The sequence below is a fragment of the Pocillopora verrucosa genome, chromosome 10 (genome assembly GCF_036669915.1).
Source record: "Pocillopora verrucosa isolate sample1 chromosome 10, ASM3666991v2, whole genome shotgun sequence".
NCBI classification, from domain to species: domain Eukaryota; kingdom Metazoa; phylum Cnidaria; class Anthozoa; order Scleractinia; family Pocilloporidae; genus Pocillopora; species Pocillopora verrucosa.
The window spans coordinates 15,099,157-15,117,291 of NC_089321.1; the positions used below are offsets into that span (position 1 = coordinate 15,099,157).

At 37.4% G+C, this 18,135-nt stretch overlaps 1 protein-coding gene and 1 pseudogene across 5 annotated transcripts in view; one reads left to right on the forward strand and one right to left on the reverse strand.

Moving 5' to 3' along the window:
• Positions 1 to 8,353: 8,353 nt before the first annotated feature.
• LOC136283676 (uncharacterized) lies at positions 8,354 to 9,005 on the reverse strand (annotated as a pseudogene).
• Positions 9,006 to 12,729: 3,724 nt separating this feature from the next.
• Positions 12,730 to 18,135, forward strand: part of LOC131796317 (uncharacterized) — a 7,087-nt gene continuing 1,681 nt past the window's right edge. For 3 of the 5 annotated variants that reach the window (XM_066173586.1, XM_066173587.1, XM_066173590.1), the window contains exon 1: positions 12,730 to 12,944. In XM_066173586.1, the coding sequence (XP_066029683.1) occupies positions 12,733 to 12,944 (212 nt within the window). In that variant the 5' untranslated portion in view covers positions 12,730 to 12,732. Of the gene's footprint in view, positions 12,945 to 17,488; positions 17,666 to 18,135 lie in introns of those variants that run through there. The other 2 variants (XM_066173589.1, XM_066173591.1) reach the window with 2 other exon arrangements.

Consider the following 18,135-nt stretch of genomic DNA (forward strand, 5'->3'; position numbering starts at 1 on the left):
TAAAACCCATTCATAGGTTATCCTCACCTTTACAATTAAAGACATTTATTATACATATACTGAACACCAAGGTACCCTACATTCTCCCTTTGATTGATAAATTAGTCTTTCATTAATATTGGATCCTTTTATATTTTTATATTAACAGATTTATGGGAACCGTCCAAACTCGAAGACTAAAAGAAAAATTTCATTTTGAATCCTTCTCTGCAGTAATGCGTGGCCATGACAAAGAAATCCTATTTAAACCCTAGTTAAACTTAGAAATAGTTTTGTTTTCATTATACTAGACCATTTCCTTTCAAAGTAATGTAAACGTGGGCAATAAACAAGAAATTTAATTCGCGTATTTTGTGCTCAGTTATATGAAACTTTCCTTTCCTTTTTCAAATGTATTGACCCCTAGTATCAAGGTCATTTTCCTAAAAGGTCTGACAAGATGTCATCACTTAACGGCGATAAAATAAAAATTGTATATTTACTAAATTAATTAAGATCAGTTATTTAAGGAAAAATTCAAAGCGGGTCATTTGGGAAAAAAACATGTTAATTGTTCTGTCATGAGCGTGGGTAAAAGGAAAAAAAGATAAAAGAGCTTTAATTTCCTCAAGAGGATACGAACTACAGATATTCGAATTTTAAATTTCAATGCCGCACTGTTGAACTATAAAGAGCGTTATGTGCTAAGTCCAAGTGTATGAGGGGTTCCTGATTTGAAAAAAAAGAAAAAAAAACCAGAAAGTCCACCATCTCTTTTTTTTAACCTTTTCATGCAGTATACTCTTGACCTATTTCGGCAGCGCGAAATCTGGATAATTTTTCTTTGTCTCACTTTCGAGACAAAAAGTAGTAGCACTGGTTGTTATTTGAACTGTGATAATATTCGTGGTACATAAAACGTGGTTTATTTCATTCTACACATGATATCTTTTACCACCAAACAATACAAATCTCATTTCGCATCAGCGAAGATATAGGGAATAAGATGTACTCTCTCATTGTGAATATCGATAACAGATAATACAAGACTTCCCGCATTTCTCGCTTGTTCTTTTTAAAAGCTTCTAATAATAATAATAATAATAATAATAATAATAATAAGCTTTATTTCAACTGATAAGACTAATCAGCAATCTAATAGATTGGCTGGTATGAACTAGTGATCAGCATGATAAATAGTATCAATCAAAATCAAAGGAGAAACCCTATAAAGAACTAAAGTATGAATTAAAATAACATAAAATATATAGAAAAGCTAATACTAATTTTAAACTACATAAATGATCAGATTTATCGTGTTCTAAAAAATGTTCAAAAACTATCGCCTTAAATTTAGATAAAGACTGTATCTCTCGAATGTCCTTTGGTAAAAGATTCCACTCCCTAGCAGCAGTACATTTAAATGACGTTTGGTCTTTGTAGCAACAATGTTCAATAAGGTAGAGTCTCTAAAATCTCTGGTATGAAAGGCTGATCTCTTAAGGAGATAGTTCTCTAATTGCTGTGGGCAATTTATATTATGTATAATCTTAAAAACAAGATTAAGTCTTAGGAATCTACGTCTACTCTCCAATGATAATAAGGAAAGCTTACTACGCATTTCTTGAGAACATGTATTACGATTTGTAGAGAGGATAGTACGCACGGCCTGATTTTGTAACCTTTCTAAACGCTGTGGGTTGTTCTTTCCACAGTGCCCCCATACGATACAGCCATATGAATAAAGGGGTAAGTTTCTAAAGAAACTGTGGTGCTGCGTCAGTGGGAGAGTATAGCAGGTAATTTAGTGTTAACAACTGGGTTGAAAACGTAAATTAGGCACCGTAAAGGGTAAAAAAGCTGACGTTTCGAGCGTTAGCCCTTCGTCAGAGCGATTGGGCTAACGCTCGAAACGTCAGCTTTTTTACCCTTTATGGTGGCTAATTTACGTTTTCAACTCAGTTGTTAACACTAAATTACCTGCGATACAGCCATAGTCTACTATGGGTAATATCGTTTGTTTATAGGTATTTAAAAGCACTCTTTGACTAAGAAAGGGTGCAATTCTACTTAACACCTTAAGCTTGGGATATATCCTAGAGGCTAAATATGTAATATGCTTGTTCCAGCTAAGAGTATTATCTATATAAACACCTAAATATTTGAAGTCTTCACACCGTTTCAGTAGCCTCCCATCCATAATGATTTGTAAGTCTGAAGCATTTTTCACTGCGTGTTTTGATCCAATCAGGATTGCTTCGGATTTCTTGTGATTGCAGATAAGACCATCAGTACTGAGCCGATCGGTAACTCTTCCAAGATCTTCATTTACATACTGTTCAGCAATTTTAACATCTTTAGAGCTGGTGTGAATTCCTGTATCGTCGGCGTACAATACAATATCACAGCTATCACAAACGTCTGAAATGCTATCTATATGAATATTAAATAGAGTCGGGCCTAGCACAGAACCCTGCGGTATTTCATAGGTAATCGTCAATTATTCGGAATCAGTTCCATCACATGAGACAAACTGGAGTCTTCCAGACGGATAGCTTTCAAACCACTCATGTTCCTTGCCAGTCACACCATGTTGAGCAAGCTTCTGTAGCAAGACATTATGGTCTACAACTTCGAAGGCTTTCTTTAAATCCAAAAACGCACATACTACTTTTTCTGATCTGTCAATAGCCATTTTCCATGAATCTACAGCTCGAATTAGGGCAACCATAGATGATGAATGTTTCTTAAATGCGAATTGGTGTTGTTTTATCAGACCAGCTTCTTGTGCATAATTAACAAGGGCCTTGTTTGTAAGAGATTCATGTATCTTAGAAATACACGGAAGCACAGATATCGGTCTGTAATTATCGCATTCTGCCTCTGACCCCCCCCCCCCTTAAAAACAGGACTTACTTTTGCGATCTTCCATGCAGATGGGTATCGGCCACAATTGTACGATTTGTTAAATATCTTGATTAAAGTTCCACTAATGTGGAGTGCAGCGATCTTCAAATACTTAGCCGAGATGTTGTCTGCACCAGTGGCCTTACTGAGGTTTATTGTCTTCAGAGCCATATACATATCTGAACCCAATAAAGGTTTAAACTTGAAGAGCTTAGATGGCGATGGCTTTATTGGTTGCGGTTCTGGGGGAGGTTGATTTGCCAACAATGTAGATGCAATCGTGGTAAAATACTGATTTACTGAATTCGCTATAGCTGTCTTGTTAGTCACTTGGTTACCATCTATCAATAGTTTTACAATCTTGGTGCTCCTATCCTTTGATGGAAGGACTTGATAAAGTGTATTCCAGTAGGCTTTAGGGTTAGCTCGATTTTCTTGAAGTTTATTCTAAAAATAGGCTTTTCTGTCTTTCCTGTTACTGCTAGTTACTTGGTTACGGAGTCGCCTATATTTTTGCCAGTCTTCAGTGAGACCAGTTCTTATGGCCTCTTTATGCGCCTTGTCCCGGGTTCTCATCATTCGTAGCACAGAGTTGTCTAACCATGGGTGCGTTTGCTTTCGGAGTCTTTTCCTTTTGATGGGAAAGTGGGAATCAATTAATGATTTAAACAAGCACTCCCAAGCGGAATACATGTCCTCCACGTCATCGAAAAACTCAAGAAAGGTCCAAGGAGTTTTCTTTAAGTCATTGATGAAATTTTTCCTACTTTCGTGGTTCCGAGTCCGCGTTGTCAAGATGCAATGCTTATGTGGACAAATTGCTGGGCCGTTCATAAGTCCAAAAACAGGGTAATGATCACTTATAGTTGTACTAAGAACTCCTGAAGATCTGAACAGACTTGGGGTAGACGTAACGAGTAAATCAATAAGATCTTGTGTTACAAGTAACACGAGTGGGTTCTTGAATTATTTGTTCTAGTTCATTAGCAGCAAGAAATTGCAATAATCTCCTCCACGACGGTTGTCTTTTCTGTCCAAACGCTCTACTGAGTAATTAGGAATTGCCATTTCAGAGTCTTTGATAGAATTGTCCAGCCAGGTTTCAGATATAGCGATGATGGGAGGAAATACTTTGCTAAAGATCAATCTCAATTCATCGATATGTTGAAGAAGGCTTCTTGCATTTAAATAAACCAGCATGTTCTTACGTTTACTTATAGTTTGCGTATTTCTGTCCTGTATTAAACTTACTTCAGGGTCAAAACCTGGATTAGGATGAACTTCTCCACAGAGGGCTAAATTATCCAGTTGAAAAGAAGCAGTTGAATTGCAGTGATGGTAGATTCTGCGAAGGAAGAAGTGCTTCTTACGCTTGGGAACAAGCTTGAAATCAAGATGGCTGCCCAAACCAGAACGCTTTACAAAAGCGTGGCACAAGTTGGTGATCTCACCATGCGTCAAGTACTTTCCATTAGATCGTGGAGGCAAGCAACTCACTTCGGTTATTAAACATCTCTTGAGGTGCAACAAGCCTCTAGCGCAAAAAATTGTCAAAAAGAGGAGAATTTTGAGAGAGCGAGCAAAAGCACGTCCGACTCCCATGATGACCGCTGACCATTCCAGTAAGAATCAAGCTCATAGAAATTTGAACATAGAACTAACGGGATCGATAGAAAGTCTCTTCAAGCGCTGCTTTCTGGATTTGTGACATTATCAAACGCGGAATACGATTGAAAGAGAGAAAGAAAAAAAAACTATGATGAATTGGAATAATTTCGATAATCAAAATTGGCGTGAAAGGTTCTTCGACAATGGAGGGCTCTCAATGGTTTACTTATGCTTAGAAAGTTTTGGGGGAGTATTGCATGACATCCCAATAAACGTCTAAGACTACAAAAACCAACATTTGAACCCCTACAAAAGTCAATTAATCTAAAAAGTGTTATAATTTTTGTTTTGTTTTTGTTTTTGTTTCTGTTTCTGTTTCTGTTTCTGTTTCTGTTTCTGTTTCTGTTTCTGTTTCTGTTTCTGTTTCTGTTTCTGTTTCTGTTTCCATTTCTTTTTCTGTTTCTGTTTTTATTTCTGTTTTTGTTTCTGTTTCTGTTTCTGTTTCCGTTTCTGTTTTTTTGTTTTTTTTCGGAAAAGAGCTGCCAAACGGTACGATTTTTTTTTTTAAACTTACAGTTGACAATTGTTCACATCAGATACGCGAACAACACAACCTCAACGAGCGTAATATACCTCGTTGATAAACTATTAAACAAACACATTTAGAAACACTCAAGATAACAAGAGAAAAAGGAAATTGCTACTTCAACGCCAGCAGCTTAAAATCAAGTTCACGTTCTCTAACTCAGTATTTTACTGGGGAAAAAATTGATGACCGCCTTTGTTTAAAGAAGAAAACTATAATCGTGTCAGTACCTTATCAATTTTTCATTCTTTGATATTTTCCTAACAATTGAAAATAACACGTTAAACTTTCTTTCTCATTCAAATTTTCTTTGGATAATTTTTCATGGAGTATGTGGGATCTGAAGGCAAATAAACGTGTGCAACGATGAGTATATCGTACGATATATGGTTTCAACATGGGAGAAACGGTTCATTTTGTGTTGGATCAATCGTGAGAGTGAGACTGTTGTAGGTCGTAACAACTGACGTTTGGACAACTTAAGTGAAAGGGGAAGGTCATAATAAGAGAATGACCAAAGGCTATCGGAGACGAAATTTTCCGCAATACGCTGAGAATATTCAAATATTGTCAAAATGAGTGAAAGTTGTCAACAGCCCTAAAAAGAGGATCGTCTGAAGTTTTTCTATGACAAGGAAATTTTTTTTCTTAATTGAACTTCGCAGTCGTGGAAAGTTTCTTCAGTCTACACCGAGAACTTCTAATAAGCAGCAGTAGGATTAAAAGAAAATACTATGTGGGGTTAATTTCTGTCACTTACCTCTCCGCGTCTGCTGCTTTCAAGTCAACTGCACCTTTTTCGATTTCGGTGCTGTTCTCTCCATCTTGCAGGGCGAATCCTATGGCCAGGATAAAGCCGACCAACACTAAAAGGAGCAGTCTGTTCATTTTTCTCATTTACAACTGATAAGCTTAAAACGGTGACTTTATTGCCATAAAATCAGTCAGAATCGGAAGAAAATGTCATGTCAACCGCCGGATAGATAAGCAGGTAACCTCTTTGACGTCAAATATATTGACAACTCTGGAAACTTTCACTCATGTCTGCCTAAACTTCTGAACACAAAGGTGTATATTACCCATTATAATAAAATTCGGATATAACGCGCGCTGTCATTGGTTGAAAGAGCGTGCTCTTAAGCTGTCACGCCATCTGCCAAATTGTACTATGTTCGACCTTTTCCGGGACTTCTTTTTAGCTTTTTTCCCATAATTGAAAGTGACGTTTCGGAACAAGCGAGCTGGCAAGTAGCAACAGAAGAACCAAACAAAGGAAAGAAATGATGAAAAATATAACCAAACCGGCATAACTGTTAAAATTCATTCTAATCATGACGGTGTCTGAGCGAATATGATCATGCTGAAGTCCATCGCGTCTCCCTCGTCATGGCGATCTCCGGTCATCACAGAAAAGCAAGCAAAAGAAACTACACCGGCCACCCTTCGAGTGAAAAAATAAGAGCTTGCTCTGATATCCTTTCCGATGCGTTGAGTGGAAAGTAACATCTGTCACTGCAGCTGAGTTTTGCCGCGCTGTCATCCCGATCTTCATGTTCCGGTGAATTCGGCTGCACTCAAGAAGTGGGCAGAAACACTTGACTACGTTTCGTGTTTCTCCCTACACTTTTTTCGTGCTGTAGCCGCTTCCTAAGTGCTTTATAACAGAACAGAGTACAGTCAAGGCTTCCTATTTGTTAATTACATTATTTCTATTTCCATGACTGCATGCGAGGAGTATTCTCATTGCATTGTCGCCTTCGAGTAATGAAGCATTTTTTCTGAATACCATATTACTTGTTTTACATTAAAACATCATACTTACAAAATACATGGATCAACATGGAAACATATTTACAGTGCAACGACTTCAATGGGGGCCATCCAAGGTTATTTAACCAATCAGAAGCTGATTCGTTAACAAAGAATTTCGACTTTGTGGTTTTAAAAGCCAATCAGATTTGTTCCTAAATTTAACTTGGTGGTGGGAACAGACGCGACAGATCCTAAAATACAAGTATGCTGAAGCGACCGCGATCAAAGTTCGGGATTTACTGACCGGTCAAAATTTATAAACAATTAGAAAACATGAATTGGCCTTTATTCCAACCAACAAACCTCATAAAAATACGGAAGCCGAAAAATGTGGATCTAAAGGGAAATCTGCAACGAATATATCCGACTTTACATCTGTTTATAGAACTTCGCTACTATGTGGTAAATCCGGCTGATAAAATTGTCGGTCAAACCTTTCCCAGTGACCAAACATTCTCCCGCTTAAAGTTAAAGTTAAACAGACATTTAAACGCAACAACTTGAATTGTGTATTCACATGTAAACTGTAAACTCAACATTTCAACATAACATAATACAATATAAATGATGCGGTCTTCCATTTACACTAGTGAAAGAATGTCAACATTAGCTCGCTTGTAACGCTCGAGATCGTCTTCTCTTCTTTTGAGATAAGATGCAGGCTGGGTAGAAACTTGCGGCTCGGTGACTTCTCCAAATCCGGCTTCCTCAGAACTTTTGGCGGTAAGACGAAAAGTTTTGTGGATGCTGGTGTTGTTGAGAAAGACAAAATTTCCCGCTGAAGGGCTGGTGAATGTAGGAGTCTGATCATAGGATACTTACCTGGGTAAAGCGGGAAAAAGCTGTCGTGGTGGTAACTGTTCTCTCTTTAGGCTCTTACCTTCTCTATTTCACTTTCGATGATTCGTTTCTCCGCCATCATTAATTTGTGAGGTGAAGGAAACAGGACATCGAGATCCGACGACTTTATGTATTTCAAAGAATCTACCGTGCGGAAACTTCTGCTTTCAAATTCCCCAGCTAGACGCTCGAGTTCGAGTCCATTACAAATTGAACAAAGCCGTTGGTACACTTCACTTTTCGGCGTTGCCATCATGGCGAGAAAAAGCGGGAAATGACTCAAAGACGAACGCAAATTTTTATATTTCGATGCACATCGCAGATTACATACCAGCGTGACGGCTATCAAAACTTGTCAGGCTTGAAAATTTCAATTTTCGGAAAAAAGATAATAAACCACGCTTAAATTCAATTTTATTACATTGTAACAACGAAGCCACAAGGTTTTTTGTACTTATATTTGATGTTTCTACAAAATATTTATATGGAAAAAAAAAAATAATAATTAACAATGCACATTTACAAAATTTATTTTTTATTTTCTAAAAAAGGTAAACCACTAAGTTCTTTGTTCATCAGATGTAATTTTTCTCGAGCACCAAGGCAATTCCAGCTAGTTTATCACGCGTATGATTGCCAGGTACAGATATTCACATAAAACAAGAAGATCAAGAACTCCTTCTGAGTTTCTTTCTGTATCAAATACCCACAGTGCCTAAAATATGACATCGAATTCTTTTGCGTGATTCTGTCGCATGCTTCGTGAATGGCAATTTCTGTTTCACTCGCAGCCAACAACTGATTTCTGTTGAGAAAAGCCTTTATCTGGTGAAAACAGAGTTCGCGAGTGTTCAAGTGCGGAGAGTACGTGATGAAATGGACAATTATCCATGATAACAGTATCACCCCTTTCAAGGAGAACAGAACTATCCCGCCTCGTTATTTCCACAGCTTCCTCAAAGAAAAACAAGAGTTCGTTACCGTTGGAAGCGCCTTCGAGTATATTTACAAAATCGACTCCCAGACAGGAATGTAAAAGATTTATTGTAAAAGTTGCATTGGATGCAGATCTCTGGATTTCAAAGGCAGGAGTCCCGATTATTGAATTTCCGTATCGTCTGTTCATTGTAGTTTTTGTAACACTTGCCTCGTCGAAAAAGTGGATTGTACTGACAACCAAATCACTGACCTTATTAAGAGAGAAGTTCGTACGGGATTCGATCTCTGCTGTTCTAGATTCAGACGGAACCGTGTGAATTTTCTTTTTTGTCATCAGTAGTTCGTTTCTAACGAATTTGGTAATTGTACTTGGATGAGGCAAGTCCGCTGGGTGTAGAACGCCATCCAATATAAGTCTATTCTGTAATTCGGGGGTATAGATACTAGGTTTATAATTTTTTTCAATTTCAATGCATTCAGCAGCATCTGGAGTCAGAACAGTGTGACCTTTGTGGCGTTTTGGTGGTTGAAAACAAGAGTTTGTCAAATCGTAGTCACGCAAGACATTTTGAACAAAACGACGACTTGCACAAAGTTGTTGTGCAACTGTGCGCTGAGATACTCCATCGTGGTGAAGATCCAAGACCCTTTCGCGAACAAAGTTTGGTAAACGTCTACCGTTATCGAAAAGCCCACCAGCCTGATTGATTCTAAGTTGTGCGGACATAATCTCGCACTTATCCAACACTAACTGCTTCTCAAAAAAGGAAGCGAAGGAGTTTATACCAACGGTCGCTTTGTATTGATTGGCTTACGCAAACCACAAAGGCGTAGAAAAAATTATTAGGGCCGATTTCTGTTTTGAAATTTCAACCGCTCAGGTATCTTTCAATATCGATTAAAATTTGTTCGACAAAGGGCCGCTTTGGTAATCGACATTTATTTATTGACTAAAACTGTACATACAGTCGGAAAATCAAACGCGGCCGCTTCAAAACACTCATCGAAATTTTGAATCTGCCGCGGCTGTTCCCACAGTTGAAAAATACAAGTTAATTTAAGGATTAAATTTGGTTGGCTTTTAAAACCACAAATCGAAATTCTTTGTTAACGAATCGGTTGAAGTCGTTGCACTGTAATGAAGGATAACAACCGAAAATAGCAGCAGAGAATACCTCAGCCGTTCTATATTGGGCGTCTGCAAACTAAGAAAGACTAGGAACCAAACTTCCCAGCTGGCCAGCGTGCTATACGCAGATTTTGTGCGCAAAAAAGAATAAGTCATTCATTTCAACAGGTCCTCTGTATTCAACGTGGCGGCAAAAGGTTTTTACTCATATCAATAACTGCTCAACAACAAACCTACGATACCTATTGAAGCAGTGTTAAAATAGAAAAAGCGTGATATTTTGGCTGAAAATAGAATATCTTTCTATTTGAAGAGGCGGTTGTCACAAATAAACATTATATTTCTGAACCAATATACGCGGTGTATGCATATTCGCATTAAGAAAATAATTTCATTTGAAATTTACACTTCTTCTCGTGCTCAATATTATGGTGAGGAAATCGAAATTTGAGTGGATAAGATTCGATGGGCAACAAAGATGTGCAGTGATGATTATATCGTAGATTTAATACCTTGAACATAGGAGGCGCGGTTAATCCTGTTGTTTGAACGAACGTGAAATACGTTGTCATTTACGTTATCATTTCACCCGTGAAAACATAAAACAATCAGCAGAGATCGGGGACAAAGTAGATTTTATTTTGACAAAAAGCTGGATTAATAGGCCAAGGCCAATGAATTTGGGAGGAATTTGTTCTCGGCTTATTATTAGGGAGGGTACGTTTTAAGTGGATGGGCTAATGTTATCGAAGCCTGGAGCATTTGCAACGAGGCTGGAAGGAGTAGCTCATTCATCAGGATGTCAGTCCTCGTCTGTTCCTGATTAGCGTCAAAATTTGAATTTGAAGTCTTGAAATCAGAGATACCCGGAAGGATATATGTGCCAAAATACAAAACAAATGTGGCCGTGATATTGTAAGCCACTCTTCAAAAAGTGCACTCATATCTACCGACTCCTTCATTCGATTGCTCCATGATGAGGTTTATCGCTAGGACGCAATTATTTTAAGTTCACTGGAATATCGTGGTACCCGAAATATTCCCGGGGTTTAAAAGTGTATCAGGACTTATTAAAAAATCCAGCAGTCCTATTAAGTGCATGGAAATAAGTTGCTAAAAGAAAATTATTAACACTTTAATGGTGATCGTGAACAGGCGAAAAATTTTGTTGCACTTGTTCAAAGTAATCCTCTATTTAACAATTTCGGAGGGAAAATGTGGCCTTGATATTGTTAGCCACTTTTAATAAATGCGCTCATATCTGCAGACTCCTTCATTTGATTTTTTTCATGATTAAGTTTATCGCTTGCACGCAATTATTTAAGTTCACTGGAATATCGTGGTTGCCGAAATATTCCCGAGCATTGCAATTGTATCACAATCTATACACATGAGAAGAGCGACGTTTGTGTAAAAAATCCATTTAAGAAAAAAGAGACTAGACTCAAAACTCCACAGAAAATATGTATAAACTTGTTAAACAAACCACAAGATTTGGCTAAAATGAAAACTCCAAAACTTCTCAAAATTCCAATCAAAGGAGAGACAAATTTACGCGAACGAAAGTTTAAAAAACAAAAAGTAAGTAAAATTCGCGAAAAAAAAAACTAAAAGTACAAGAAAATGTCCACGTCAGTTTTTCCATTGTCAAGGTTAGAGTTCTTTGATGCGATTGGCTAATATGTGAAATAACGCGCACTGCGCGTGAATACAAAAAGAATGCAAAGGGGGGAGAGGAAGAGAAAAATTGCCATTTCAAATTTAAAGACGAGAGAGATTTTCTACAATTTGAAGCAGCTGCCTCTCCATTGTCGAATAATCCGACAGACCTTGTCGAGCTTGACGATATTTACCGCATCTAATTAAAGCTGTAGAACCGAACTGACTCAGACGTCGCTCTTTTTCCGAACTTAATTCGTCAATTAGTTCCGGCACATGAGTGGAAAGACGTCTGAACTAAGCTTTGAAAAACAAAAAAAATTAATAAACACTTTAATGGTGATAAGCAGGCGAAAACTTTTGCTACAATTGTTTAAAGTCACCCTCTGTTTTGCACTTTCGAGAAGAAAATGTGGCCCGGATATTGTTAACCGCTCTTAAAAAGTGCACTCATATCTATAGACTCCCTCATTTGATTGTTCCATGATAAAGTTTATCGCCAGGACGTGATTATTATAAGTTTACTGGAATATCGTGGTTACCGAAACACTCCCTACAATTGCAAGTGTATCAGGATCTGCAAAAATATATACATAAATATATATATATAAATTGCTTAAACAAACTAGAAACACTTTAATATTGATAAACAGGCAAAAAAATTGCTGCATTTGTTTAAAGTCAAACGCTATATAACACGAGTTAAGAAATTTGGAACACTTCCCCTTTACGCCGAGATCAATGAATGATCTAGGCAATATATTTCCGCATCAAAATCAAGAGTACCAATTGTAAGAAGTGTTTTGAACGCCAAATAGAACAAAGACGAGACAGCGATTAAAAAGATAAGAGAGTGATCTCTCTGCAGCTAAATCTATCAGTAAATTGACCTTATAAGAGCTTACATAAACGGAACCTAATAGGAGAAAAAAACACTTCAGATACATACGTCAATGACTAAAGATCGTTTTCATCCTGGGGCCTTTGCAGTAGCTTGGCTTGGCTAGCTTTCTAATTAAGCTAGAACATTGAAAAAACATTGGATTAAAATGTTTATCTGGAAGTGTTATTCTCCTCTTTGTCTTTCCCACTAGACTGATCAGTTTCAAGAGGCGAGTAAATTGTATAAATGATCATAGTGCAGCTATAGAAATGTTTTGGGTTATATCGTCTTCTCAGCCGGTTTCATCAGGTTACAACAGTATCACGTAGGTTTACATACCAAACTGAAATATTGGTGAACAAGACTGATCGAGCAATTTATCTGTTGACCATGCAATATGGAAATCGTTCACTTTTATTTGCTATCAAAGGATATAAAATGCACTGTACACCCAGCGAAGGAGCCAGAGGCACGGGAGACTTCGCCATGAACAGGTTTCTCCTTATCGCCGTTTATGGATCGGTTCTTGTTATCTCCTTGGCATTGAGTATGACTGATTATGGAAAAGAAGAGAACACAGCGGTCTGGACAGATTCGTTAAGGTACTAAGTTTAAAATTGAAGATATCGTATCCTTTATTGCCACCAATTAAGCACAGAGAGGAAAAACGATACAAACTCCACTATAAAATTGTAAAGCCCCTTTGGCCCGAATGAAGTTTGATTTAACTAGTATGGCAACAAATACCCTTATGAACCTATTTATTTACTGTGGGGCACTCAATACTTGTCTCCAATCCATAAGGTCATTTTTGGTATTGTATTATACGAAATAACACACAATGGTGGCGTTTAGAACTGGGCGTCTCTCTATACCAGATGCCTTGACCATTGAGGCACATATTGCGTGTTCTATTTCATTTTACGCAATGTATCTTTTACCACTAAGTGAAACAAATCTCATTTTATATCAGCGAAGATACATAGAATAAAATGTATTTTCTCATTGTGAACATCGATAATAGACAATATAAGACTTCCCACATTCCTCAACTGTTCTTGATACAAGCTCCTGGTAAGAATCAAGCTCATAGAAATCTGAACAAAGAACTCACAGGAACGTTGGAAAATATTTTGGAGCGCTGCCTTCTGGATTTGTCATATTTTCAAACGCGGAATACGATAAAAAAGAAAGAAAGGAAAAAAACAATATCTGAAATTGGAATGGTCTTGATGAGCAAAACTGGCGTTTAAGGTTCTTCGAGAATGAAGGGCTCTCCGTGGTTTACTTATGCTTGGAAAATTTTAAGGGAGCATTGCATGATATCCCAAAGAACGTCTAAGACCACAAAAACCCCTGCGATTGAACCCCAGGAAAATTCATCAAATCTGAAAAGTATCTTAAATTTTGTGAGCTGCAAAACGATACGATCTTTCTAACCTTACCGTTGTAAATTTTCATATATCAGATACGCAAACAACACAACCTTAACGAGCGCAATCACCTCGTAGATAAACTGCTAAAAAACCAAATTTAGAAGCACTCTAGATAATAAGAGAAAAAGGAAATTGCTACTTCAAAGCCAGCGCGATATTCAGCACCCACTTTCGAGAAGTAAATTGTCCCCATTGCACTAGTGGTTTTAAATTGTAGTTTAAACATTCATGAAGGCTAAGATGAACAAAATAGTAAAGCTTATTTATCTACGCAATTTGACTATGGGTTGCTAAAAGTTTTTTGACTTACGAACTAAACGTCGAGGGCTACAGAGGGACGAGAGCGATTGTAAATAACACATATAAGGCTTAATAATGTAAGGAGAGTGCATGGATAGAATTCGTTTGCTATTTTATATCAGTTTTTTTTATAATATCATCCATTTTGGAAACATGTAAATGACATTTTTTTTTATCTGGTGACCATATCACCATAACATTTTATTATCCAGCTTACCTGAATTATTTATAGCAATAATAAAGCACGAATCGAGTTTAAATATCCTGCGATATTGTACAGGTTATTTCTACAATCGATCATTTTGTACTGTAAAAAGTCAATCCGATATGGAAGCGTTACGCAGTACCTGTCACAAACTGCTTCTTTATTTGCTTTTATTTCCCTGGATTGTGATGTACCTAAAATAAGTAGTCGGATAATGAACACCTTCGTAAAAGTCTTGATGTGAAGAACCACTGAGTATTCTTAGACGTTCTTTGGGCTCTTTAAAATATGTTGCAAAAGGAAGAAAGGCATCGACGCTGATGTATTCCATCCTTATTTACTGATGTTTTAATTTAAACAACTGTCCATAGCCCATGCTACCTCAGAAAAGACAGACTAAACTGCGGCGAGATTAGAACTTTATTGGTAAAATATTTGATAGTTGCACTTTTCACTTCCCCTCCTTCCCCTCATTGCAGCAATGCGTGTCAAAACGGAATACCAAGAGGCTATGCTTTCATTTTCTTTTGGCATAGGAACTCTTGCTTCAATTAAGGAGAACTTTTTTTTCACTCTTTTATTTTCTCTAATCTTAAATTTCCTTCAACTAATTAATATTAAAAATCACAGTTTATTATCGAGTTCACACCATCAACTCAATATTTTACCGGGGGAAAAAAAATGAACAGCCGCCTCAAAAGAAGCAAACTATACTCGTGTCATTACCTCAAACTTTTTTCATTCTATTTTCTTACAATTGCGCGTTCATACAAATCCAATACATCTTAAGATAATGTATTACACTTGCTTTCTCATTCAATTTGTCATTAAAAAGCTTTTCGTGGATTATATATGGGATTTAAAGGCCAATAAACATGTGCAACGATGACCATATTGGAAGGTATGTGGCCTAATCATACATTTGAGAGAAAGAGTTCATTTTTGTGGTGTGATCGATCGTGAGAGTGTGACTGTTGTAGGGCGTACCAACTGACGATTGGACAACTTAAGTAGAAGTGGGAAGTCATCATCAGAAAATGACCAAAGGCGATCGGAGACGAAAATAGATCTTTTTTTAACTCTTGACAAAAAACTTCAATATTAAGGCCAAATGACTGAAAAGTTGAGGAGATTAATTTTCCGCGATACGGTTGAAGATTGATAACAAGTGTAATGGCTGTCAAAGGTTAATTTTTTTCAGAATATCTCCCTCTTCTCTTATTTATCAGTGCTGACCACTTTGAATTCTTGAAATCAGAGATCTCGGAAATTGAGATCTGCTAAAACATGATGCAAACGTGAACGCGAGAAAATGCGCTCAGGAATATCAGCGTCTCAAATAAATTCGTGATCGAGCACTTTATCTGTTGATAAAGAGGGCTCTTAGAGCTCGGAATCAATATGAAAATCAATCACTTGTACCTACTATCGAAGGATATGAAATGCACTGTGCACCACGACGCACGAGTCTCCGACGTGGGCTCATCAAAATTCAACACAAAGGAAAAAAGGGCGTCGACGCTTAATTATCATTAACATTTATCGATGTCTCGTTTTTAGAAAAAGAAAGCTGACAGAATAAATTGCAACGAGAAACGAACTTGGTTGGAGAAATCTTGGTTGGTCTTGCATGCATTTTAGCATGTCTTCATTTTCTCTCGGAGGTCGTCAGAGTTACTAAGTATCCTAACATTACCGGCGCCAAAAATAGATCTGTTTCCTCTCACCCTTGACGTAAAGTTTCGTTTTCAAGCCGAGGTGATCGTGACTGAATAGTCGAGGAAACGTTTTTCACACCATATGCGTAAGGCTACCAGGAAGAGGAAAGACTGACGGACTGAACGCCAAGAACATTCGTGCCTTGGCTGAGAGAATTAGTTTATTTTTCAGAATGTCCTCTTCTGTTATAAGTTTGATTTAGGGATACTCGAATGCAGAAATCTGCCTAGGCACGACGCAAATGTGGACGTGACATTATTTACCACTGTAAAATAGTGCACTCATATCTGGCGACTCCTTAAATAATATCATGTTTGTGTTTTGCTGTTACACACTCTAATAAAAAAAATATATATAGCTCAAAGCTTCAAAGCCAGCCTCTTTTTAGCTCTTAAAGAACATGAATTGTCATTTAAACTATAAAATGTTTAGGAAACAAACAAACAATATAAACGCTTGCTTCGTTCCTGCACCTTGCAAGTTAAGTAAGGTTCACAACATGGACAGTCAGAGAACGGGCCTTTATTAGCACTTTCTTCTCCATGCTAGGGTAATGACTGGTCAAGCAATATGCGTCCGCTTTACAATCAAGAGTGGTAGGAAGTGTTTTAGAACGAACAGGGTAAAAAGTGACGCCGGAAACTAGAACTGACATATAGAAGTCTTTCTCATACTGGTTGGATGTGTTAAATGAATTTGTACTTTACATCAATTTATTCGATAACATGACATCATCCAGTTTCTTGGAATGAAGTGATATATTATCCTACTATATACCACACGAGTGGATAGTGCTTTTCACGCGCGTTGATCGGCTGAAGTGACCGGAAGTGATTAACAAGTACTATTCGCCTCCAAGCAGCCAAAGAGACAACATCGCCCATCAACAATTCAATCGCCAATTACCAACCATATATATTTATTTATATATATATATATATATATATATATATATATATATATATATATATATATATATATATGTACCACTATTCACTTTCATTTTTGTGAATAATTGACATTGGAGCGTTTCCAAGCTTTAAATGAACTTTAAGTATTGCTTGAATGGTCGAGAACATTCCATATCTAGGGGTAAATAAACAGATATCGTTTTCATCACGTACCCCTAAAAGCCACATAATCGAAGGCGGTAAAAGGCAACGGGTGACTCGGTTATTCATCAGGAAGTGCTCTTCCTGTCCTTCGTTATTGACACGGTCTGTTTTAAGAAACAGATTTTAGAACAGATATTAAGTTCGGAAAACCCACGATCGCGTAATTTGCAGAACGTTTTCACGCCAGAAGCAATGTTTTGGTCAAATATATCCTGGCGGTTGGCTACATCTAAAAAACAAAATCGATATTGGTAAAAAGAAACTCTTGATATCTTGATAAATTAGGCTCCTCTAAGACGATTACCAAATATGGAAATTGCCTTCTTATTCTTGTTATAAAAGGGTACAAAATGTACCATGCGCCTAAGCGTGCGACCCAGAAGAAGGGAGGACTTCGCCATGAACAGCTTCCTCCTTATCGCTGTGTATGGAGCGACTCTTGCTATCGCTTTAGCATTTACTTTTACTGAATACGGAAACGAAAAGAACACGGCAGTTTATAAAAAGTATCTGGATGACTTTGAACCGGAATTTGAAGATGCTTTAAGGTACCGTAGTTAAGTGGAAATTCAGTCTAAAAATCACATTTTATCACCACCAATTAAGCACGCAGGCGAGAAGAGATTTCAGTCTCATCGAATTTGACTTCAACCTAGGCACCATCGCACATTGGACCCACAGAAACCGACTTCAAAACAAGACACAGAAATCACACCGCATCATTCCGCCACACCAAGCACAAAAACTCCACCGAACTTAGCAACACTCAACACTCAACACTCAAGAACGACAACATTGACTATTCTATTTCATGGCGCGTCTTATCATCTAGCTCTCCCTACAACAGCTTCAGTAAAAGATGCAACCTCTGCCTAAAAGAAAAATTCCTGATAATTTACCGACCCGACCTCTCATCACTAAAAAAGCGAAACGAACTCGTATCTTCATGCCGACACAGAAACAAAGCGTTGCTACGCAACAGCTGCTCTTTAAAGTTTTAAAGTTTAACGCGTATTAT